The sequence below is a fragment of the Xiphophorus hellerii genome, chromosome 19 (genome assembly GCF_003331165.1).
Source record: "Xiphophorus hellerii strain 12219 chromosome 19, Xiphophorus_hellerii-4.1, whole genome shotgun sequence".
NCBI classification, from domain to species: Eukaryota; Metazoa; Chordata; class Actinopteri; order Cyprinodontiformes; family Poeciliidae; genus Xiphophorus; species Xiphophorus hellerii.
The window spans coordinates 23668379-23693635 of NC_045690.1; the positions used below are offsets into that span (position 1 = coordinate 23668379).

The 25257-nt window shown below is 41.1% G+C and overlaps 1 protein-coding gene across 1 annotated transcript; it reads left to right on the forward strand.

Annotated features, from left to right (window-relative positions):
- Nucleotides 1-1033: 1033 nt before the first annotated feature.
- On the forward strand, nt 1034-24608 carry trip11 (thyroid hormone receptor interactor 11). The gene is made up of 21 exons (XM_032546456.1): nt 1034-1630; nt 5276-5352; nt 8660-8770; nt 8856-9158; nt 9419-9487; nt 10322-10487; nt 10582-10908; nt 11380-11420; nt 11519-11617; nt 12505-12714; nt 12935-15874; nt 15976-16116; nt 16596-16789; nt 17025-17188; nt 17321-17424; nt 17529-17628; nt 19301-19382; nt 20203-20317; nt 22071-22193; nt 22946-23087; nt 23166-24608. Exons 1-21 carry the CDS (start codon nt 1492-1494, stop codon nt 23378-23380), a joined length of 5862 nt encoding a protein of 1953 aa, XP_032402347.1. The 5' UTR covers nt 1034-1491; the 3' UTR covers nt 23381-24608.
- Nucleotides 24609-25257: the final 649 nt, after the last annotated feature.

Genomic DNA, 25257 nt, shown 5'->3' on the forward strand with positions numbered 1-25257 from the left:
GGACTTTGCTTCAGCAACACTTGTAAAACCTGCAGTATTGGTTTTTTTCTTCAAAAAACAATCAGGTTCAATCATGGATTATGATATTGTGAGTTTTGTTCGGTTTTATCAAACAATTTTGCTGGAAGTTGTTGCTTGAAGTTCAGGTCGACATGCAGGACTGCTTCATTCTGTAGTGATACTCCTCAGACAACAGAGGGCGCCACAGCATCGGTTATAAAATGGCTTCACTATAAACAGGTTTGAACAATAATATAGATTCCGGTTTGTTTAGTGTTTTTCACTGAAACACTTCTGGATTTCAAGACTGATCAAAATAGCACAAAAAAGAAATGTCATTTTGGACATGTTTATTTTTGAGGATGTACCATGTGTTGTCCAAGTGTACCATTTGGACAACATCTGATATACAAACTTCAAGTGGCTGTAACTCCTCAGTGCTTCAACATAAAGTCATCAGTGAGGCTCTAATGAAAGATAATGACCAGAGGAATCCTCTGGTAGACACAACATTACTGACAGTGGAAATTACTAATAATTGTATAAATAAAATAGTATTAAGGTTTGCCATTTGTTAAAGGTAGGTACCCATATTTTCCTGATCTGGTTTCCTTTTTTTTCTTTTTTTAAATCTGGTGGCAGTAATATTATATTATGATTGACTGTACGACATATAGTTCCCAGATTTGTCCCACCGTTGGTTCTCAAACTGAATCACATATTATTATTATTATTATTATTTTAATTCATTTGTAAAAAATTGTGTTTGTCTGTCTTCATATTTTTGGGTTACTACCAGGCTTATTTGTTGGTTTAATTTTTGTTTTGCTTTTAATTGCCTTGGTAATTCGGCCAGTTGGCCAACTGGGTCAAATTATATTATATTACATTATATTATATTATGATGGAATTTTTTATTTATTATTAATTTCATTTGGCAATTACGCTTAACCATTTTACTTGACATCCTGTTCATCCCTGCTTTACGTCCTTCTGTTGGTCCTCCACTCCAGTATCCCATCATGCATCGCTTCAGACCTCCGTGTCCACGTCAAATCTGTCAGCAGAGCAGGAGCTGATAATGGCTGCAGTTGAGGTGGCACTTTTAGGTCTTCAGACCGCTAAAAAACTCTCCCACTTATGACTGAAACTTTCCGCAGACAACAGCGACTCCAGCAGAAACCCAAATATAAACGTAATGGCTGCGTTATTCTACTATAATGCCTCGTAACTCGCTTGTCCTCCCGGATTCCTTCAGGCGACCGAGCAGCTGTTGTTAGCCGGGTTTAGTGCTTGCTAAGTGAGCGTCTGTCGGCAGTGAAGTCGCCGCGTTTCACAGCCAAACAAGTGGATTTTAACACCGGCGTAAATGTCAAGCAGAGTTTATGGTTTAGCTTACGTGTACGCTCCGTCCTCGGCGTATTTCAGCTCAAACCGTGGCTAGCTGTCCGGCGTCCCGCGGACTGGTTTTGTTTTTGTTTGGTCCTCAGGATGTCTTCCTGGCTGGGTGAGCTGGGCTCCGGCCTCGGCCAGTCTCTGGGACAGGTCGGGGGCAGCCTGTCATCGTTCACCGGGCAGATATCAAACTTTACCAAAGACATGCTACTCGAAGGAGTGGAAGAAGTCGGAGGTAAGCTACAGTCCATGCTTTAGCTTTACCTCTGTGTTGTCCACATTACCATGTAGCACACCTGTAGCATTTAACAACACTGGTCCTGTGAATTATCCTCTTTCATGCATCAAAATTCAGTTTAGATGTGTTCAAATATTTCCGAGTATTTATGTGTCTTTATATGTTTGGGCTCTGTATTTGTACCTAAATATACAATGATTCTTAAACTTAATTTTGCTGCATTTTGAATAGTATGAGTAGTCCAGGTAACAGAATCTATTTCTCAATAAAAAGCAGGGTTTCCCCCAGAATATTATAAGCCTGCCGGGCCGCCAGGCTTTACTTATGCGCCCACCAGGCTTAGCATTGCTTATACAAGTCTTTTTAAAATATTTGCATTTTTTTAAGACTTTATAGTTGGTGTTCAAGCATTAATCTTCAAATACCACATAATTATCATATTTTCAAGTTTCCTGTGAACTTGAGACATTTTTTAACTAAAAAACACAACGAACCGTTGGGTGAATGACTGACCTAGAGCCCAGTTTTCTGGGAGAAACCCTGACCATACTTAACAGTAGACATGATGTTTTCCACATCTGTTCACTCTCACCCTGAGAAAAAAAAATGGCTACTTACCTCCTTGACATGTTACTTCTGCAACCTAATCAAGGATAAAATTCACCGAAGACAATCAATGACTAGAAACTACCCACTGAATAAATGTCAAAGTAATGCTTGAATTATTAAAGAATGTTCGGTGTCAAGAGTTTGCTACCTCGAAATATTAGATCTATATTTTCTGTATGTTACCTTTTTTATTTTATTTTACTATAAATGGGTCCAGGCTGTATAAAGTAGTAGATTATCTGCATAACGCTTCATGTTGATTGATCAATGAGTGTCAGAAAAGGGGCTCCCATTTTTAATATAATCATATTAAAAAAAATTACATTATTGAAAATGTAATTTATTTCAGTGAGTCATAGTGAAGCACGTTGTCTAGATTAAGTCCACACAGATGGATGTTTTAAGCCTCTACTTGTGTTAATTACGAGGATTTTTTGCTCATTGTTAATGAAAATGTGATGATTAAGATTAGAATATTACATTAAATCAATGGAAAAAACCTTTTTTTTTTAAATACAGAAATGTGGGTTTAATAGAATAAATAAATTTAATCCAACTGAAATGGAGGAATTGTAAGATTATCCTCATTCATGCACCAAAGCACTCAATCGTAACCTTTATCTGATTTTTAGGAAACTTGGAACAAAATACTTGAAGGAATTTTCGGAATATGACATTTAAAAAAAATAGAGAAAAATTATTTTTTGTGAAGATAATCAAAGAAAAAAAAAAAAAGATCCAAAATCAATCCCTGATTTATTGATTAGTGCATCACCACTGAGAAGTTAGATGGAATTAGGATTTTTGGGTCATTCATTTTGTGAAATCTGTAGTTTTGTTTGTTTTTTCTACTCTGACAACTTGTCATTTAAAGTAATCTTCTATAATCCTTTAATAGCTTACTGAAACGAAATGTGGTTTTGTGGCTCCAGTAAATAAGCCAGTCAGTTGTTTCTGTTAGATCAACAATCTGTTTTCAATCCATTGCATACAAGATACGTCTGACTCCAGCTGGAAGTCAGGGGAATGTTAATGATGAACATTTTGAAATGTTAAGTCTCGAGTCTAAAGAAGTAGGAATTGACAAAAATAAAAAAGTGCTTGGTTGATACAATATCATTATGTGAAATGGTGAACTGACCTGAGGCCACTAAAACAAGACAAACCAAATGTTTGGGATTCCAGCAAAGGATGAAGTCGCTGTCCTGGTTGCAACACAAACTTCGTTTCTCATGCGCCTTCGACCCAGATGAGGGTTTTAACAGGAAATGATTAAAATTACGAAGGAAACATCAACTTAGTTTAGATGAGATTTTCTTTTGAAGTCTTGCAAGCTCCATGTTAATTAGATTTAATTAATTATATGTTGGACATATAATCAATAAAACATGCAATTATATTTTATATTTGGCAGATTCTTGTAGGCTGAGAGCTTTTTACAATCTCTTTATTTTTGGAGGCCTTTATATTTACTTTGTCTAAGTGAAGACCTCACATCTTAGATGTTTTTTTTGGTTTTTTTTTAGATCAAACGGAGACATTTCTTTATCAATTATATAACCAAAGGTTGGCTAAGCTGAAACATGTTTCAGCAGAAACTAGTTTCAAATCTGACTGTAGAGTTGAAACATTATGGATTCCTCCTAACTTCTAATTGAGGTCCAGTTATGTTTAATTAAATGTATCTGCTAAATTGGAAGCTAACCACTTAAAAGGTGATGCCATTAGTCTGTTAAAGAACAAAATATATGGGAGAATTTCAATTTTACTTCCTACTTATGCACCGTTTTATTCATGTTGTAGAAAAGTGTAAATAAGCAAACTCGGCCTATTTGACTAATTCAAACTGGACGTTTTGTTTTATCAGCGAACTGATAAAACATCGACTGAGGAAGAACTTTGGCCGCAGATCTCCAGCTCATCGCCGCAGGCAGAAACCTAAAGTCTCTGTTCTTATCACTGTCGGGCGGAGATGTACACTCACCTAAACACGTCTACTATTTGTAACCTTGGCTTGGACCTTATGGTACACAAAACCGTGTACCGTAAGCACGGTACATTGCTGTAAGGTGGGAGGAAAATGTTGCTGCGCAGGAAGAGTTGCTATCTCGAAATCTGAAAGTTGTGGGTTCGATTCCAGCTTTCTCCTGCCAGGTGTCGACATGCGACCAGGCGAATGTGGCTTTAATGTAAAACAATTTCATTGATCAGTATAGCTATTTAGGCGCTATATAAATTCAATTAAAAAAAAATAAGACATCCTTCTTTCAGATTTTTATAAATAAATTTGAGCACCCTTTCTTCAACTTGGTCAAATATAATACTGTAACGGGAATCTTGATCTGATCGAATGTGGATAAAAATAAACGTATGGTAAAGTAATTCAAGTTTGAAATGTCATTTATAGCGTATGGATTGGTTTCCTCTGCTGATTAGATGCAATAATCAGGGAGCCTTCAAAAGGTATCTTAAACATTGCGTATGAAGACTGAACTATATTAATTAGCCACGTTACTGTCAGTCAAATTCAACGTACTTTAATATTACGATCGTTTTCACACGATTGAACTAAATACATTAAACATAAATGTTCTTTGGATATCTTTTTTTTCACTTCTCCTCTCCCTCTACGTCGAACGTCGTCTTTAGTTTTTCTTCACTCCTGAAAGCAGCGCAGCAGCCAGTCAGGCCGGAGCCGGTGGGGTTTGCTTTTCAAAATAAAGCAAATTTTAACATTTTATTATATTTTGATTTATTTCAAACTCTGATTACGGTTAATATAAGTGCAAAAATATTGACTTTGTGTATGTATCTCGTGTTGTTTTAACATATATAAATATACATATAAAAAAAACCTAATTCTGAAGATGTGGCGGCTTTTATTTTGCTTTGTGTGTTGTACAACAGAGTTTTTATCACTCTACTTTTACTTAACATGTACTGCACTGACATAATGTTCTATGGAGATGCAAATTGACTGGTTGTGTCTGTTCTAATGTTTTTCTTCATGCTTGTCTTTCCATGTAACCACAGATGCTGCCACAGAATTACACGTGTCCAATTCCAAGTTGGCTGAGGTGGAGGCTGCGTTTTCCACTCAAAAATCAGAGGTTAGATTTGTCTATTTTTAAAAAAACAATCTTTACCACCTAAGAACAGTTTGACTTGTTACAGTAGATGATTTTTTACAGGGTTTTGTCTCAGTAAGAAATGCTGATAAATGCCTTAGTCGAGATCAAATGGGTCCTGTGTAAATCAAAGTGAGTCACACCAAACAAATAACACAGTAGCCGCTGTTGTTTATGTGAAAGGCTACATGCTGGTTATTGGACTGAATGTGGCAGTACTGAAGCTTTTATCAGGTGATTGTATTTCAAAGATAGATGACAGATAAAATGACCAACATTTTCTATCAACTATTGCTGCTTTCCGTCAGCTCCACATTCACTGGCCGGCTGTTGAAAACACTGAGGTGAGCCAACAGGGCCGTAATCTATACCTAAAAATAGCCGCCAACACGTGTAGCTCAGGAAAAGCTGCTTTTTTTTTTTTTTTAAAGGCAGTCGCTTGAATACAAAGAGGACAATTGTTTTGTGACATTTTATTAGTAGTTGAAACAGCATCTCACTGGTGGCACAAGAAAACACTTGTTGATACACTACTGAAAACACATTTTCAGTAGTTGTAGGCAGAGGTGTGACCAAGTCACTGTGTTGCAAGTCTCAAGTAAGTCTCAAGTCTCTGTCCTCAAGTCCGAGTCAAGTCTCAAGTAAAGACAGGCAAAAGTCGAGTCAAGTCTCAAGTCAGGAACCTTTAATTTCAAGTCATTTCGAGTCGTTTTTTTTTTTTTTTAATAATTTGCAATTATACATAAAATTCAAATATTAGACCATTTGTTCTTTTTAAAATATGTATTTGAGGTTCATTTGTGATCCTCTTATTCATCTGGTATTCTTCAAATCTGTCAGAAGTAAACAGATGTCAGAAAATAAATTACAGCCTTTCATGAATTACATTTGACTTCAGTTTACTCCTTCTATTCATAAATAAACATCAACACTACAACGATCATAGTTTTCAAAAAATGAAATAAGTATAAATGAAGTTATCACAAGTAAACTCAGGAAGGTCTGGTGCATTTATTTTTCTGCTTTTATTTCTAAGTATGTTAGTTTCAGTCATCTGTAAATATGGGACAGATATTCTAAACACAAAATTTATTTGGGACAGTCACTGTATTTGGTTTTTTTTTTTTTTTTTCCCAGCAAAGCTATACTACTTGGAAATGGGTTCTGTGCGACATGTGACAGTCACGCCGGTCAGTGCATTAAGTCAAAAACAGTTGACTTAATGCACTGACTGCAGTAAACAATATATTGTCAATATAATTTCCCAACGTAGATGTCTTCAAATACACCAACCATCCTTAGATGATACTAGACCCGGCTCATCATCATGATGGGACAGAGAGACTCTGTTCCCTGTGTTCAGGTCCAGAACCTGCTTTCTGTTCCGGAGCCCCGCTCACTATCCACCGGCTTCCTGAGCTAACACGGTGCACATTATTTGTGGAGGCATTTGAAGGACCGGATTTATGGTAAATCATCACCAATTTAACCCGGAGTACACATGCTAACACGAAGTTAGCTAAAGTCAACTATCTTACAGCAAAAGAAAAGTGCCACCTACCGATCTTTGTGAAGCTTCAAATGCCGGACAAAGTTGGACGTCGTGGCATCTCCATCCGATATTCTCTTCTTGCATGTTTTACAAGTTGCAGTTCGTTTTTTAGTCGAAAGTTCATAACCTACGTAGCCAAAAGAAATTACTCGCGGAAGCATATTCGAGCGGTTATTTCGTATTTCGTTCCTGAGCTCTGTAGCTTTGCTGCGTTTTTTTAAACGTCCAAATCCTGTTAATTTGATTGGTTGTGCTGCAGCTACGTACACATACATGCATAAGGAGAGAGGAAAACCATAGTGACGGTCTGCGCATATTGATACGGAATGAGCGAAATTAATTAATGACGCCACTTTATAAATAATGTGTTTTAAATTTTAAGACTTTGAGTAAAAAATATCAAGTCTTTTCAAGTAAACAGCTTCAAGTCGAGTCAAGTCCCAAGTCAATGGCATGAAAGTCAAAGTCAAGTCCGAGTCTTTGAGCATTTTTTCAAGTCAAGTCTCAAGTCGTGATTTTAACGACTCGAGTCTGACTCGAGTCCAAGTCATGTGACTCGAGTCCCCACCTCTGGTTGTAGGTATAAAAAGAAAAATTGTACAGCACACAAATCTGGTGGTGTGAGTCCAACGCTGATTTCCAGGTTTTCACTTGAACTGGGGATGCACAATATTATCGCCATGGCATCGGCAGATATTAGCTGTAAAGTTTAATATCAGTCATTCCGTCAAAATAACTTACAGATATTAAAGGCGTTGTTTTCATTAGACAAACCAGTGACAATGATGCCTGCAGCTCAGCACCAAGTCAAATTTGAACCGTTTGAGTGTTATTGTCTTAGAGAGAGTGTTAGTCAATAAAAATAACTTGTTACTTTGTACACCTTTTATTCCGCCAAGTGCAACACACTAACTGACGACAAGAGCAGAAGAAGAGTACAAACGCAAAAAACATATACTGCTCGCATAACAGTGCCCCTAGCGGATGAACATGTATTACAAACAAAAATAAGAGTAACAAGAGCAGAGGTCATAAATAAATTTGACATTAGACGTAATGCTAGTTGAAAGTGTTACATCATTTTCAGCCTCCTTTTTATCATTTGCGTTTGGTAGAAGGCTAAATCGACAAAGATTCTGCAGTATCTTAATTCCACGGCAGAGAAAGTGATATAGTTTCATAAAGGAATAGGTATGGGAAAAAAAATGTACCGCATATCGGTATTCATATTGGTTATGGGCAAAATGAGTTTTAGTATATCGGCATATCCAGCCCTAATCTGAACAGTTATTTTGCCACGGTGGAATGGTAATAAAATACATAACTGAAGTGAATTTTTATTTCTTTTTTTCTTTCTTAAACAAGAAGTAGTTGCGCAATTTTTATTTGATTGTTTCTTTTCCTGCTATCCAAGATGTTACATTAACAACCTTTCAAACCCTCTAAGTTGCATTTGACTAAACATCATATTTGCACCTTGACGCATGCGAATTTGTGCATTTACTTGTGTTTTAAAAAATATTTGTAGTTGTTTGCTGTAGGTTCCCATCAGTAAATGCTGTAATTAATGCCACATTATTAGAACATCGATGTCCAAAATGGCTGAATGTAAAAGAAATTATTCTATTCTGTTCTGCCTTGTGTCCTCCTATTTGCCCGTTCTCCTATTTGTACGTTTAGTTCTTGGATATCTTTACACATGTAAGATACAATATGCGTCTTCTCTCTGTGTTGCAGCATGAAAGGCTGAAAAAACGTCACGCAGAACTGGAGGAGAAGCTGGAGGCCTCAGAGATCCAGATTAAACAACAGTCTGCAGAATACAGAACCCTCCTGCAGCAGAAAGATGTGCGTGCAAAAATGTTAAAATTGTGAAGGTTTTGGGACAACTCTCCATAGATGGGGAAAGTCTAAATTCCCGTCCGTCTCCCAGGTGGAGATCAGCCACCTAAAAGCTCGACAAAGCGGCCTCCAGGAAGAAGTCCAGAAGCTGCAGCGGTCGGCGCAGTCGGCCGCCTCCTCTCCAGCGGTGCTGCCGGCGACCACCGCCTCCCTGACCGCCACCTCCTCCTCTCCTTCCATCTTCCTGACGCGCTCCGCAGGGCCTCATCACGGCTTCCATAGCGACGAAATGGACATCAGCGACGTCCTTTGGTCGCAGCAGGAAATCAACAAGCTGTCCACAGAAGTGATGCGTCTAGAGGCGGAGGTGGCGCATTGGAGGAGAATGTCGCAGGTAAAACAAAACAATCACGCCAAAACTTGGAGTATCCAAGTGCCGGATTATGTCTAAATCCTTGTAAGTTAAAGATGAGCCACTGAAATCACAGTTCAGAATAATTGTCGCAGGTAGTGTGATCCAGGTGAGACTTTTGGAATTTAGCAATGAACCTTATAATTTAAAAAAAGTGTTAAATTTATGTATCTAAAATTTAGCTGAGCTTAAATAGAGAGACTCTTTGATTTTTATTATGTTTATATCAAACTCTCTTTCAGGCATCAACAACCCCAGGAACTGGTAATGGTGACCAGGGGGAGATTCTCAAACTACAAAGAACTATTAAGGTACCTTCTGTAGTTTCGATTATGTCTTTATAAAATTAACCTACATTTTAAACACTCTGAATCTGCAGCAGTGCTATTTTCTGTAGTTTTACTACAGGGGTGTCGAAAGTGCGACTTGTGGCCATTTGCAGCTCCTGGACTGATTTATTTTTTTATTTTTTTGCAGCCCATGACTGCAATTCAAAAATAATACAAATTTCCCCCCCCAACTGGGGTAGTTAATACAGATGGTAGCTTTTTGTCTTAAATAAGATCTAAATTGTTACAGTCAAATTAAAATCTTACAACAGCTACAACACAAAGCACTCAATACCCTAATTATTTTGTGTCCTATCCAGCAGGCTTTGATGCACCCAAATCTGCTTTTCATCAGCTCATTAAACTTGGCTTTATGCTTTTTTTCTTTCTTTTTTCCCCCCCAAAAAAGCCTTAATCTTGTTTTTATTGGTTAATATTGACAAAAGATGTTCTATTATTTTCAGTAGAGACATTCCAAAATTTGCAAAGTGGACATCTTTAAATGAGGCAAACCTGCAAGGCCTTTTTCACGTTTTGGATCTTCAATAATTCAGACCTCCCTTTCTGACAAAACGTTAAATTAAAGTATTGCAGTTTAGTTTATTGCTTAGTAGGTAAAAAAAACATGCAATATTTTACTTTCCCTTTTTTTCCCCCCATATTTTTCCAATTGTTCTTTTGGCCCGCCGGTCCTTTCGACTTGAAGATCTTTCCCCACGTGACACAAAGTTTGGACACCCCTGTACTACTACTATTTATGATGATTATCAGGAGACGCAGTAATGACACTGTAGATTTTTAACTTTGTTGGAACAGGAGTTACGGGACGAAATGAGTCGAGAGGTGGATGAACACCAGCATGAGCTGGCGGCTCTGCAGGACGCCCAGCGGCAAAAGCTGGCGGAGGTCACGCGCCGCCACAGAGAGGAGCTCGCAGAGTACGAGGAGAGGATAGAGGAGCTGGAGGAGCAGAATCGCAGTGGTGAGATTATTTTACTTCAGCCAAAAGCAGCAGCATGGGAGTTATTATGTCAGAGAAAACTAATAAGATATCTCCTCTAACCGACTCTCTCCAGGGGACGGTCAGGTCAGCTCTCCGTCGGATTCCTCCAAACTGCCTGAGCTCCAGGGAAACGTCCAGACTCTGCAGGAAGCAGCGGAGCGGCGCGAGAAGCAGCTGGCCGAGCTGTCTGCCAGTCTGGAGGACGCGCGGAGGAACCAGGCCTCCCTGCAGCTGGAGAGGGACGACGCCCTGGAGGAGAACGCGGAGCTGCTGCAGAACTACTCGCGCCTGCAGGCCTCCGTGGCTGAACTGCAGACACGAGTCCAGGAGCAGGAGGGGAAGGCTCTGCAAAAAACCCAGTTTGAGCATGAGATTCAGACGCTTAGATATAACTTAGCAGGTGGGTTTAATATATGCTGACTAATGCAGCATGAAATTATCCGTTACACTAACTTTTCTCTAAGCGTTTCTTTTAATGTGAATGTGTTGTAATAACTAGGGCTGCACCGATTGCAGTTTTTTGGCCGATCACCGATTATCGATCTTTTAAAATGCCTTACCTTTCGATTCCGATTTTGGCCGAAACTATTTTCTTTGTCTGAAATGTCGCTAGGTATAGTAAGAAAGTCACTGAGTTGGTAACAGTGGGATGACTGTTAACTGCAAATGTGCAGACATGACCTGGTGGGCTGGTCTATCAGTCAAACTTCTCTCACAGCAGAGCAGAAGAAGTCAATGGTTGACCAAAATTAAAGAAATTGGCACCGATAAATCAGCTGGCCGATGGATTGGTGCACCCCTATTAATACCATAAAAAGTAGCAACTTCAAAAATAGTATCTTTATTTGTTGAAATTTTATTATTTTTATAGCTGCAGAAAAAGAAATAGAGAGACTCAAGGACTTTTCTGAGGCAAGTATGAACACAAGCTATAAGTTATAAACATAACTGAACGTGTTACATTTTTGTGTATTTACTGCTTGTAAACGATCTCAAATTTGAACTTTCAGGCAGAGCCGAGAGAAGAGGTTGAGCATGCAGACATCTTGGAACTGAACACCATTATAGGAATGTTGAGGCAAGAAAAGGAAGTCCTAGAACAAGAAAAGGTTGGTTTATTTTATTCAAACGTAATGTTCTCTTTTTAACATTATTATCTGTTGAGACTTTCTTAAGAAAACATGAAGTTTAAAATGTTTGTTTTTTTTCTGATGTTCTGTTTGGCACTTTGTAGTTTGACAAAAGTTAAATACTGTATTAGCTTACAAGTATACATATTCATTTTTATTTAGTAGTTACAGTAGAAGCCAGATGTTTACATGCACACCATTAGAACGTAAATGCACACAGATACTTTACACATGGCCTGAAATTAAAATGTTTGGCTGTAATAACAATCATCACGTTTGGAGAAAAAAAGGAGAAAACTTGCAAAACTGAGAACAGCAACATTCCAAATTCCAAAATGGATCATAATCGTACCACCAAATTAGGTGTAAAATGGCTTACGGTTTACAAAGTCAATGTATTGGAATCAACGTCATGAAGTATTGATCACAGGGGTCAAAGTTTGTTTTTTTATTATTATTAAAGGAACCAAATTTCCATCTATTTTGAAGAATACCCAGAACATTTGACCCAAGTCATACAGTTTCACATGTCATCAAACCAAATATTAATAAATTTATGTTAACCTCTGAATTTGATGGAAGTAATTAAAAAAATATATTTGACTCACTATTCTGACATTTGTCAAATAAAAAATAGTTTTTGAACTTCAACAGACCTAAAACGACAACAACAAAAATGTGAGGGGAAAAAATGTTTTTGCCTTGTAATAAACGTATGTCAATATTTGGCTTCAGCGGTTTTGAACTTGCACACTCCAAATGTGTAAATGTTAGTCACTGGATGTGGTTAAAGTCAGTCTAAACGTCTGTGAACTACTGGAGCGTTGAAGTAAAAGACATTTTCTGATTGTTGTCTCTCTTCACAGCTTGAGCTGCAACACAGACTGACGGTAGCAGGGGAGCAAGCGGTTTGCAAAAATGCGTCGCTGATGGAGTCTGGTGAGGCGGAGTCCCTGGAGGATCTGAAGACGGAGCTTGAGAGGAGAGAGAAAGTCCTGAGAGCCACCGAGGAGGAGCGGGACACCCTCATGTCGGAGCTGGAGGAGTTGGACCGGCAGAACCAGGAAGCAACACAGGTCTGCTTGGCCTCTGCTCGATCCCCATGATGTAGCTGTTTAACTTTATTTTTGGGTTGAATTCATGAAAAACTACTAGTTGGCACCAGAGGGCTGAGGCTGTATGGAGCCATATGCAGTGTGAGAAGCACAAATTTCCTGTCACAAGCCACAAGATTTTTTTAAACGTCTTAAGTAAAGTAATAAGAAATAATGGAGTTTTTCTTCTTAATTACTTTAGCACTTGATCACCGCAAAAGAGCAGCTCTCTGGCCAGTTGAAAGAAGCTGAGGCGGAGCTGATCAGAACGACCGCAGAGCTCAGCGCCTCCAAGGACCAGAAAGGAGCGCTGGAACGAGAGCTGGAGACCCAGAAAGAGAAAACGAGCCAAAGCGCGTTCACCCTCAATGACCTCCACATGGCCAAACAGCAGCTGGAACAGAGGGTGAAGGAACTGAAAGACGCGTTGGGACGTGCGAACGAGCAGAGTCGGGAAGCGAGGCGAGAAGCGGCCGAGCTGAAGAAGACCCTGCAGAAGCGGGAGGAGCAGCTAGCCGCTGCTAAAGCAGAGACTGCTCATGGAGGAGAGAGTCGGACGGAGGAGGAGCTGGCGGGGAAGGAGAGGGAGCTGTCGGACCTCAGGAGAGAAATGGACCAAATGAGGAGCTCCTACGAAAAGGGGATGTCTGAAGAGTATGAGGTGAAGATGGCGAACCGGAGGTTGAAGGACGAGCATGAGAATGCTTTGAGGAAGTTAGAGGAGCTAGGCAAGCAGCTGAAAGAAAACCAGGCCGCTCTAAACAGGACAACAAGGGAGAAAGACACTCGTATCGAAGCGCTCAAGCTGGAGAAGAACCAACTCGAACTGGAGCTGTCGCAGGCTGAGAGAGCGCTGTCAGAGCAGGTGAAACAGTACCAGCAGACCATCGAGGAGCTGACCCGAGCCAGATCCATGGACGCCTCGGCTTTGCAAACCGAGCACGAGTCGGCCATCAAGCTAAACCAGGAGAAAGACCTGGAGATCGCCAAGCTGAGGCGAGACATGGAGCAGCTGGCGTCGGACCACAGAGACACCAACGAGATGCTCTCGATCACCGTCGCGGGGCAGAAGCAGCTGACGGACTTGCTGCAAGAGAAGGATGTCTTTGTGGAAACTTTGAAACAGAACGCGGAGGATATACAGAGAGAGATGGAGAACAGGGTGTCAGCCATGACCAAAGAGGTAGACGTCCTCAAACAAGCAGTGGACGAAAAGGATAAGCAGCTGGGAGGGATGAAGGAGGAGAGCAGCCATCTGAAAGAGGAGATCGATCGGCTGAGGGATCAGCAGAGCAGACCACAACCACTGGCCGAACCCAAGACTCTGGACATCATCACCGAGCTGGAGACGGAGATCGCCCAGCTGAAGTCGTCCAGGAACGCGCTGGAAGACGAAGTCCGGTCGCTGAAGAGAACCTCGGAGGAGCAGCAGGCGTCTCTGCAGGCTCAGCGGAGCGAGCTGGAACAGGCCGCGGTTCGCCACCAGCAGACGGCGCTCGACTACGACAGACTCATTCAAGCCAAAGACGAGGAGATAACCCGCCTCCAGCAGAGCGTGGACCAGGGTCACCTCCCGGCGTTCCAGGGAGACGTCATCCTCCAGGAGGACAAGACGTGGTCTCTCAATCAGGACAACGGCAATGAGAAGCACGACCTGTCCAAGGCCGAGATAGAGAAACTAGTCCGCGGCATCGAGGAGAAAGAGACCGAGATCGTCCAGCTGAACGAGAAAAACCTCTTGCTCACCAGGCAGCTGGAACAGCTGGCGTTCTCTCGCGACGAAGTGGGCAAACTCTCCCAAATGATCCGGCAGAAAGATCTGGAGATCCAAGCGCTCCATGCCCGGGTCTCGTCGGGTCAGGACGTCCTCTACCTCCAGCAGCAGTTGCAGGCGTTCGCCGTGGAGCGCGAGCAGATGTTGGCCGTGCTCAACGACAAGACAAGGGAGAACGGGCAGCTGCGCTCTGACTACCACCGCCTGGTGGACGTCGTGGCCGCTAAGGAAGCCGCCCTGGTGAGGCTGCAGCAGGAGAACCAGCGGCTCTCCAACGTGAGCGACCCCGCAGGGAGCCAGGAGATGTTCAAGGAGACCATCCAAAACCTGTCCCGCATCATCAGAGAGAAGGACATCGAGATCGACGCTTTGACTCAGAAGTGCCAGACCTTGGTGACCGTCTTGCAGTCGATGGGAGGCGAGGCCGGTGCTGTGTCCGGCGGCGTCAGCAGCAACCAGTTCGAGGAGCTTCTTCAGGAGAGGGACACGCTGAAGCAGCAGGTGAAGAAGATGGAGGAGTGGAAGCAGCAGGTGATCACCACGGTCAAGAACATGCAGCACGAGTCGGCGCAGCTGCACGAGGAGCTGATCAAGCTGCAGGGCCAGGTGTCTGCCGACAGCGACTGCAGCTCCAAGCTGTCCGTCGACTACGCCCGACTGATCCAGAGCTACGAGCAGAAGGAGAAGAGGCTGGGAGGTTTGAGTTTGGAGCTGGCGCAAGTCCAGCAGACCATCAGTCAGCTCAGCAGCACCAAGGATGTGCTGCTGGGGAAACTGGATAGCGTTGCGCAGACTCCCGAGGCCGCAGCACCGACCGCCCAAAAGAGAGCTCTCAATCTTACAGCCGAGCCCCAAACCCAACAGACCACCGAAGTTCTGCAAGCGCAGCTGGCTGAGAAAGAAAACCTAATCAGGACCCTTCAGGAGAACAACCACCGGCTCTCCGACGCGGCGTCCGCCTCAGAGAGCGAGCAGAGGAGTCAGGCTGAGGATGTCCGCCAGGTCCGGGACAGACTGGAGTCCCTGCAGAGGTCGGTGAGGGAGAAAGACCTGCTCATAAAGACCAAAGGAGACCAGCTGAGCCAAGTGAGCGAGGCGCTGCGCAACCGCGAGAACGACAACGAGGTTTTGAAGCAGGCCGTGACCAACCTGAAGGAGCGGGCGCTCATCTTGGAGTTGGACGCAAGGAAGCTGAAGGAGGAGAACGAGCAGGTGGCGGCGCGCTCTCGGGAGAAGGAGTCGGAGTTCAGGGCTCTGCAGGAAACAAACATGCAGGTTTCGCTTCTGCTCAGAGAGAAGGAGTTTGAGCTGAGCTCGATAAGCGAGAAGGCCGCCACGGTGGAGCGGATGCTCAAAGACAAAGAGCTGGTCAGTTTGAATCATGGTCTACAGCCTTTTTAAACAAATAATAGAGTAAATATTCCCATGAGCATTGTAACTTTTTTTGCTCCTGTTGATTTGTGTCGCAGGGTAAATCCGGTGAACTGAATCAGCTTCTGAACGAACTGAAGTCCATGCAGGAGAAAGCGGTGATGTTCCAGCAGGAGAGGGACCAGATGATGATGGCGCTGAAGCAGAAGCAAATGGAGGCCACAGCGCTACAGTCTGAGGTAGGAGGACGACCATCATAAGCTGCGTTTCCAATAAAAATGTGCACATAACTCTTTTGATATTCAGCTAATATCGGAAAAACACAGTTTTGCAATTGCTGTGTTTCCTATGACAGTATAGAAAAATAAAATAATTAATTTCAATTTCATTTAAATGAATTAAGAAAAAAAAAGTCAATCATTTTTAAAAATTTAATTAAACAACTTTTACAAATTAAATAAAATAATAATTAAAAAATTAAATTATGAGAAAAAAGTCATAATATTACAACTTTATCCTCATATAACTTTATTTTGGTAATATTAGGACTTGTACTTGGAACAGAGGCGACGTCACACTGTTCCAAGTGTGAGAGAGAGAGAGAAAGAGCAGTCATGGAAAGCAGATTGTTACGAAATACGTTCAAAGACATTTTATAAAGAAACAAATGAGGCAAACAGTTATGCTAAGAGGCTGCTTAACTTGAGAGTGTTTGCAGCTGCAGCACACGAGGGATAAAGAGCAGCGGCTCAACCTGGAGCTGGAGAGGCTGCGCAACCACCTGCTGGAGATCGAAGACTCCTACACCAGGGAAGCCCTCGCTGCGGAGGACCGGGAGACGGAGCTGCGCAGGCGGGTGGCGCTGCTGGATGACAAACTGGCCACGTCGTCGAATGCCGTGGAAAACGCCAGGTTTGCGTAAACTTAAAAACTGCCTTCACCACACACATACATCATATGTTTAAGTATTTTATCGCATCACTTAAATGTGAGAAAGTGTATTTCCACATGCGGTTCAGTACTAGCTCCTTTTCCCGTCTTTTTCTTGAGAAACGTTTTGCTGTAATGATTTATTCCCTCCAAGCTCGCTCTGAGCCACAGGATTTTATTTTTTTTAATTCGGCGAGTTTCCTGCTCTTCTTTCCAGCCAACAGGCCAGCATGCAGGTGGAGTCTCTCCAGGAACAGCTGAGCAATGTGGTGAAGCAGAGGGACGACGCACTTTTACAACTCAGAACCTCTCAGGAACAAGTCAGGCAGTATGCAGTGTCGCTCTCAAACCTGCAGATGGTGCTAGAGCAATTCCAGCAAGGCAAGTTGGCAGAAAGAGAGATCATTTCGCCAGCAGCTTCTTAGCAGCTCTTCTTTGTAATAAATCTATATTTTATTTGTTGTGGTACTGTTCCTATTTATTGTTTTAGTTATTTGTCTCTTTGCGTTTTAGAGGAGAAAGCCATGTACTCGGCAGAGCTGGAGAAGCACAAAAAGGAGAAGGACGAGTGGAAGAGAAAAGCTCTCCTGCTTGAAGACCAAGCATCTGCTCTGCAGGTAAGTCAGCGAACAGAGAACACGTGTGTTCTCGTAATGTCTTGATCCGGCTAGGTGAGCGTTGCAGTGAAATGATCCCGATTACTGATTTTTATTCCTCTCAGCTGAACTTGGACGAAGCCAACGCTGCTCTAGATTCGGCGTCTCGCCTCACAGATCAGATCGATCAGAAAGAGGAGCAAATCGAAGTGCTAAACAAGCAAGGTGAGATGAGTTTGAGTTTCTTCACTACGTTTAATGTTTGTTTTTTTCCCCAACAGATTGTAAATTAGCAATTAAAAGGTCTAAAGATAATTTTTCCCTGCACCAGTTTTGTACCCTTGCTTGCTGTATGTAGATAGGGGTGCTGTGGTGGCCCAAAACACAACCCACATATTGAGGCTTTAGTCCTGATGCCGCTGGTCGCAGGTTCAGCCTGGCGACTTTTGCCGCATGTCTTCCACCCTTTCATTCCCCTCTTTCCTGTCGACCTACCTTCAAATAAAGGCCACTAGAGCCAACAAAACCTTAAAAAAAAAACTGTTTGCAGATAAATCATACCAATTCTTGAATCTCACATTTAATTTATTTGAATATTATTATTCTTCGAATTTAACCATTTTCCAGTTAATTGTAGCTTTGAACCCATAGGTAACCTCTGAGTTAACCAAAATAACTGAGCAGCCTCCTGATTATTCAGGTTTTTACTTAAAATGACTTAACCACATCTCCTCACTGTAGACTATGAATACATTAAAAGTTAATTACTGAAATTACCAGCTTTCAAAGAGGCCTCAAAACGTCTCCAGGACAAGCATAGATTCATGTGAAAATATCAGGGACGAGCGTCCAAATCTGAAAGTATGAACTGGCAAATAAACTAAGTAAAACTTAAAACTGAGCTCAGATTATGAAACAAAATATAAAATGCAGTTGGATGCCCTTATCAGAGCCTGACTTGCAGACTAATGTATTTTTCTGTCACTTTTATCAAGTAAACCATTACATCACAGCAAATTCTCAGACTGTTTTTGTTGCCTGGTCTCAGACCTTACAGTCTGTATTTGTTCTGTCTTGGAGCAAGCCTTTTATCTTTACTTTCTAATTCTATGTATATATATATAGTCTAAGTGTGGCTTATCTGGAAAACATAACTCTAGATCAAGGATTGCGCTAGAATTTTTTTGTTATTCGTCATTTTGACTGAAGGCGTCGTAGAAATTCCGTCATATTTTCTTTTTACCCGTCATTTTCTAAAACAATAATAATGACAAATTGAACTGTATTTAATTTTAATTCAGTTTAATTAATATTCAACAAGCTGAACAGAGAATCCACATTATGTCATCACACAACCAGGTACTTTGTGGACAAAAACCACTGACTGTGCTCCCAGGAACTATATATAGACAATTAAATTAAACAAGTGCACTTAAATTATGAACGAATCACCTGCTGTGGCCCAAATGCACCGCTTTACACCTCCAGCTAGTCTGCATGGATGCCTCAAATGTCCCCAATGTTTTGATGTTGATCTGGAAGTTGAATCATCGCTCTGCTGCCACACTGGAGACTGGAATTACAAACGTCACCTCAGCCAAAACTTTTAAATCAGGGAACATTTCTCTATTTAAAGTGATCAGAAGTCGGCAAAACTCTTGAGAACAAAGGGTTTTGAGAAATCTGACACTATAGCAAATTACATAAGAAAATCTGACTTTCCATTGGTAACCTAGAGGTTAGATGTACAGAGTTAGTTAGTTTGCTAGCATGCCATGTGCCAAGTAGGGAAACAAAGCAACATTAATATGTTTTTTTTAGTTATTATTTTATTTTAAAGAAAGCAAGTTTTTTTTTGTTCCTCGTGAAATGACGCCTCTCTGGTTTTGTGTTTCAGTGAATGTGAGGCAGGAGATGCTGGAGGAGGCACAAAAGAAACTCATGAACCTTCTCAACAGCACAGAAGGAAAGATCGACAAGTAAGTTGGGTTTTCGTCCTACGTCTGCTGTTGATACAACCAGTTATATGTTGACATACCTTTGCTCAAAAGTATCCGACAAAATCCTTGTTTTTAATTTGTTAGTTTATTTTTATTTAAAACCTAACTTAAAGACCTAGCAGGTCCTTTCGTACATCTTTGTCCACAGAAATGCATCACATAATTGTACAAACTTGAATATAAATTAAAATGATGAATAGAATACAATATTATGAAAAGGCTGTAAAACTGACGCCACAGTGTTTTATGATGTAGTTGTAAAATATTTTAAAAACATGACACACAATCAGACATTTGTCCCACTTTTGATGACGGTATCTTTTTTCTCTTTTTTTTTGGCTGATTCAGATTTCTCTTCAAAAGCCATAAAATAAAAACAGAAGAACAGATACATAAGCAATTAAAGCAGTTAGCATTGCAAAACTATTTGGGTGTGTGTCAAACTTTTTAAATGCTGCCAGCGTTTTCCCTAGTCTATCGTGCTCCAGGACTGACAGAAGTAGAAAACTCTCCAGGATGAAACGGAGCAATTTTCCCGTAATCACATCAGCCTTTCTTGTATCTACTGAGTGAACTGTCATGTTTTGACACGCCGTAGAAAGTACATCTTGTTTTTAGATGTCTTTTTCCATCTCTCTATGACTTCATTGTTAAACACCTTGACGATACTGAAAATTGCTCATTTTGATGGGGGTTTTTTCCGGTCAGTAATGGCGTCCGTACTGAAGAGTGTCGCCAACTCTACTTGGTAACTCTTTCCCATCAATCCCGCGTTGTGTTTGTGTTGCTGTGTCTGCAGGGTTCTGATGCGCAACCTGTTTTTGGGCTACTTTCACACGCCTAAAACGAAGCGGGCCGATGTGCTGAGGCTCATGGGAAGCGTGTTGGGACTGAGCAGAGAACAAGTCGATCAGGTCAGAGGGCGACCTTTACTCATTTGAACCCGGTGGACAGGACAGCTGGTCTTTCACATTTCAACTGTGGAGCAACATTTTGAAAATCTTAAGAATAACTATATAAAGGCACTACACCTTCCTAAAATAATGATCCAAGTCATTTTTTGCCAAATGGGATCACTTTTTTTGGCAAAAAAATTATTTTAGAAAAGTGACAATAACCAAGTTTAAGATTAAAAATATATATATATATTTTTATTCATATCTTAATTGGGGTTTTATTTCATGTTTTGTTTTTACAGGAAGTTGAAAATAGGAGGCGTTATTACACATTTAAGTTTTAGTTTCTGGGGCTGTTTAAAAAAAACAGACAAATATATATTTATATATATATATATATACATATATTATATGTATAATAATGCCACAAGTCAGCAGCATTGTGAATAGTAAGATGTTAATGCTTACAATAAATACATGATCAAATCTTGGACTGATTTAAAGCCAGATCAATTGTTTTAAGTGATTTGGAATTACATTTTTCATTATAAAATACAGGATAATTTAACACCTAGTTTAAAATTGTTTATTTTAAAACCTTATATTGTAGGAAATGTAGAAATAACTGCATAACTTGCATCCATATATATGTCATAAAATATATTATTTTGCTCTACTTTAAATCAAAATTTCTCTCATTTCATCATCGGATCCATCAAATCATATTTTTTGGCAATAATTTAAAAAGTGAAACTTGTCTTTCTAGACATTTGCAGAATGTTTTACGTTTTTGTATTTCTTTCCGTTTGGGAGTCAGACTGAGAAATTGTTATTATAATTTATTCCTGCCTGTCTGGTTTACATCTACAGCCATACAACTTCTGTTAGCTTTTGGAAAACAACCCAGAAAAAAGGAACAAGCTAAACTTTGTGCAACTAGAACACTACCGTGATTATTTATCTAATTTAATAAAGCCGTTAGAAGCGGAGAGTTGTGGCTTTAATTAAAATCTAATCCCCTTCATATGAAAGCCTCCTAACTCTGATGTCAGACCTGTTTAGTTTTAGACATCTAGTACAAAAATATAAAATGAAACCTACATAACAGGGATCCCAAATTCCTCTTCTGGGTTAATTTTACTGTTTACATACAGACCACACCAGCAGATAATCCACTTAGTTTAATTTGTTCTCTTGCTCTTTAGAGCCTGGTTAGTCGGCTGAAAAAGACACTGCCCAGCCATTTTATTTTAACTCCGTCATCCCCAGAAAATCCTCAGAGCTCAGACCTGAAACGGAAAGCATCGTCTTTTCCAGATCGTCTTGGCTGGTTTCTGCGCGGGAATCCGTCCAGCGATTCCAGAGAGCGTTACCCAACACCGTTTAAAAGGAAACGCGGGGCAAGAGAGATTTCTGTTTCTTAGAATACAACATTTTTTATTACCTTTAAGGTCCCTGAAAGTTTTTTTCATTTTCCCCCCTTCGTTCCCTCATCTCCTGGTAAAACTATTTAGAGTTTCCACTTTACAGAAGCCAAGAGTCTAGTCAAACCAGCAGACTTTAAAGAATCAGTGTCGGTGGTGCTGCAGTTCTTTTTCATGCGTCTATTAATTGTCAGGCGTTGATCCAGGCAGCCCAATCTTGCTAAGGAAATTTGTAGACTGTAGTTAATAATAACAATAAAAAAAAAAGATAAGAGTTGATGACACTTGAGAGATTGAATTTTTCCAGAAGAATTTATTTTGTACTTCCTAATCTTCTGTCTTTGTAGATGTTGGAGGATGATGCCCGCCACGGTGTTGGTGGGTGGGTATCGAGCTGGCTCGGAGGCAGAGGAGCTCAGAGTGTGCCGAATACGCCACAGAGGCCCACCAGTGGCCCGGGGCTGAACTCGGTAAGTTCAGAACGGGCTGGGAGCCACAAACACACCGTGCCTACGCCACGCAGAACGGCAGGGAGCCGGAGAGTCACATAAAAACCACTGGCTCTCTGTAATTTCTTTAGAATTCATTTAGCAATGAATGGAAACATGAAGCTCGAGTCAAATTTAACTTCAAAACTATTACGAAGAGAAAATGGACAGATGAAAAATGAACTGTGTGGGGCAGATTTTCATGTAGCTTTTGTTCTGCACATCATTCGCTAGAAACAGAAGAAAAAGAAACTTACTGAAGAACAAATCTACGAAATATAAAATTGCACCTTCCTGTGTCTTCAGTATAATCAATTATTTTAGTAATTATACTGATGATTAATCGAATGAATATGCGGCTAAAAAAATACTTCTAACATCAACATTTGAAAATTTCAACTCTTTCTGTTTGACTCAACATCAATACATTGAATGGCTAATATGTTGACTAGTTAATTGGAGAGCAAAAGGTGCCTAATAGAGTTTTTTTGTGTGTCCTTTTCAGAATTTGAACCAGGTGAAGCTGTTTAGTCTGTAAATTCCAGCTAACAATTAATCGACTACTAAACCAGTTTTAATAATCGATACATCATGATTAATCTGATTAATCGTTCCAGCCCTAGTCCTGTTGAAGTTCTTTATTTCGCTCTGTGGAATATTTTCGATTTAATTGAATCTGTAAACTCACTCATTCATTCATTCATTCAAACACCGATCCTGCCTCGCCGCCGCAGTCTTTCTCCGAGATGTTTGTGAAGTTCTTGGAGATGGAGTCGACCCCGTCGCTCCCGGCGCCGAGGCTCCCGGTCCACGACATCAGGCCTCTGAGCGCACCGCCTTCTGGGAGAACCGGTGGCTCTTCTTCAGGCTCCGCGGGTAAATTAGCATTCCTGCAAAGCAAAACAAAACACAGTTCAATCAAATGCTCCCAGAATGAACCCGTTTCCATCACAGGAGCTGCGGCTGGCATCAGGAGACCCGGTGAATCCAATCCGTTCCTGGCTCCTCGTTCTGCTGCGGTGCCGCTGGTGGCCGGTTCTGGCCCCGCCGGCTCGGGAGGTCACCTGCTGATGAAGCCCATCACTGACGCTCTGCCCACCTTCACCCCTGTGCCTGTCTCAGCCGAGGCCAGCGCTGGAGCCGTGCTCAAAGACTTGCTAAAGCAGTGACCGGGGCGGCCCCCGGCTATAAATGCCACACAGATGTCTTAATTTATCCAATATGAGTTCGGCACTAAAAAACTTGACGTTATTGGTGCGCCTCTGCTCCCTCTTGCTGCTGTTTTCTTACATTGAGCAGCAATAAAACGCCGAAGTTTAAGATAAAGTCTGGGAAAACTTGGAAACTAAAGCAGGAATATTTTTTTTTCTTCCCTCTATGCAAAAGGCGATTTAGACTCAACGTTATTTTCAGGTTCAGACCCACAAATTTGCATCTCACGCCAGAAGGAATGAATGAAATTACGTTTCACGTGTGAAACAGAGTAAATCCCAGCAGTTCTGAGCAAAAGTGACCTTAGAAACTCAGTGCAGGCGTACAAAGCGTGAGGCTGAGGCTCTGTTTGCAAGAGGAAACATGCCTGCCGGGTTTCATCCCCTCCATTTGCATTTAACTGCTTGTATTTTCTTGTCCTGTTGGTATTACTTCAACAATTCAGCAAGTTTTCCTCTGATCGTGGACGAAAACTAAAATCTCTGGCAGCAGCACACTACATGGAGATTTATGCGAGTCAGTACATCTGCTGAAACCATAAGGATTTTTTATTTATTTTTTTTCCCTGGTTGAAAGGCTTAGTGTTTTCCAGACAGCCAGACTGTGATATGCAATAGGCATAATTATGGCTGCTGACTGTGGTTTATCAGAGGGTTAAGACTGCTCTTTATGTTCACATACAGCACTATTATACAGTTACATATATGTAAATGGGTAATGCAGGTTTCTTTATTTTATTTTCTTTAGTTGTAGGCACAGAGGATGCTTTGGAAGTCAAGTGCCTGCATTTTTTGAAAATTTGATAGTTGTATAATCAGAAGTGTAAATGGTTAATATAAATATATATTTACAAACTAAAACAAAAAGAAGGGGGGAAAAAAAAACCCCGCACATTTTTGAAGTTTTGTGTAATCGGATCAGCGTGCGACTGTGCCGCTCCACATTTTTGTACAGGCATCAATCAGCCACTGCAGAAGAAATGTTACAGGAGGAGTCCAGGTGTGTTGATGAAATGTAAAAACTGTAAATCCTGACTTGAAAGAATTTTTTTTATCTTTTTTTCTTGGATGTAAAAAAATCTGAAACGGAGAGAAAATGATTCAGATGACCTTGGAGGGTCTTGGGCTAAGATCAGTACCCGTGACTTAATTATTATCTGGCGTTAAATAAAAGAGCCACTGGTGACCCGGCTGTTGATGAGCTTTTTCTTGCAAACTGTTGCATAGAAAGGATTGACCTTTAACCTTAGAGTTGCAGCAGGGTCTTCCAATGGCTACTTTCAGTAGTGTGATGAGTTCTCTGCAGTCAAACGACCTACAGCCACCACATGTGAACCTAACGGAGCATCTTTGGGATGTGGTGGAACAGGAGATCCTACACAGTCAAAGAAGACTCCAGTCACTCCAGCATGTAAACAACGTAATAAATAATTTATAAAATGTACCTTTTTAAAACCTTGATACTAGAAACCAATAGGGATGCCAAGATACAACGTTGTCACTCCCAATACAATACCAATATTGCCTCTTTGTGCATTGGCTGATACTGATGACGCAATACGATATCAGCACAAATAATGCATACTTCGCCGTCCTTCGTATTACTTATTTTGTAGTGTGGAATGTTAGAAAAGGCTTGATCGGTTGATATTAGTCAGAGAACAACACTGAACTCCAATAGGACAGCTGACCTATTTATTATTAACCAAGGGGTCTGCATGTGGGATACAGGTGCTGTTGGATAGAAACCCTGGAGCGGACCACTTGCTGCAGCGGAGTGCTTCTATCCGCGTGTTTATATCGGAGACTTTAGATCACAGGTGTCAAGCTCCAGT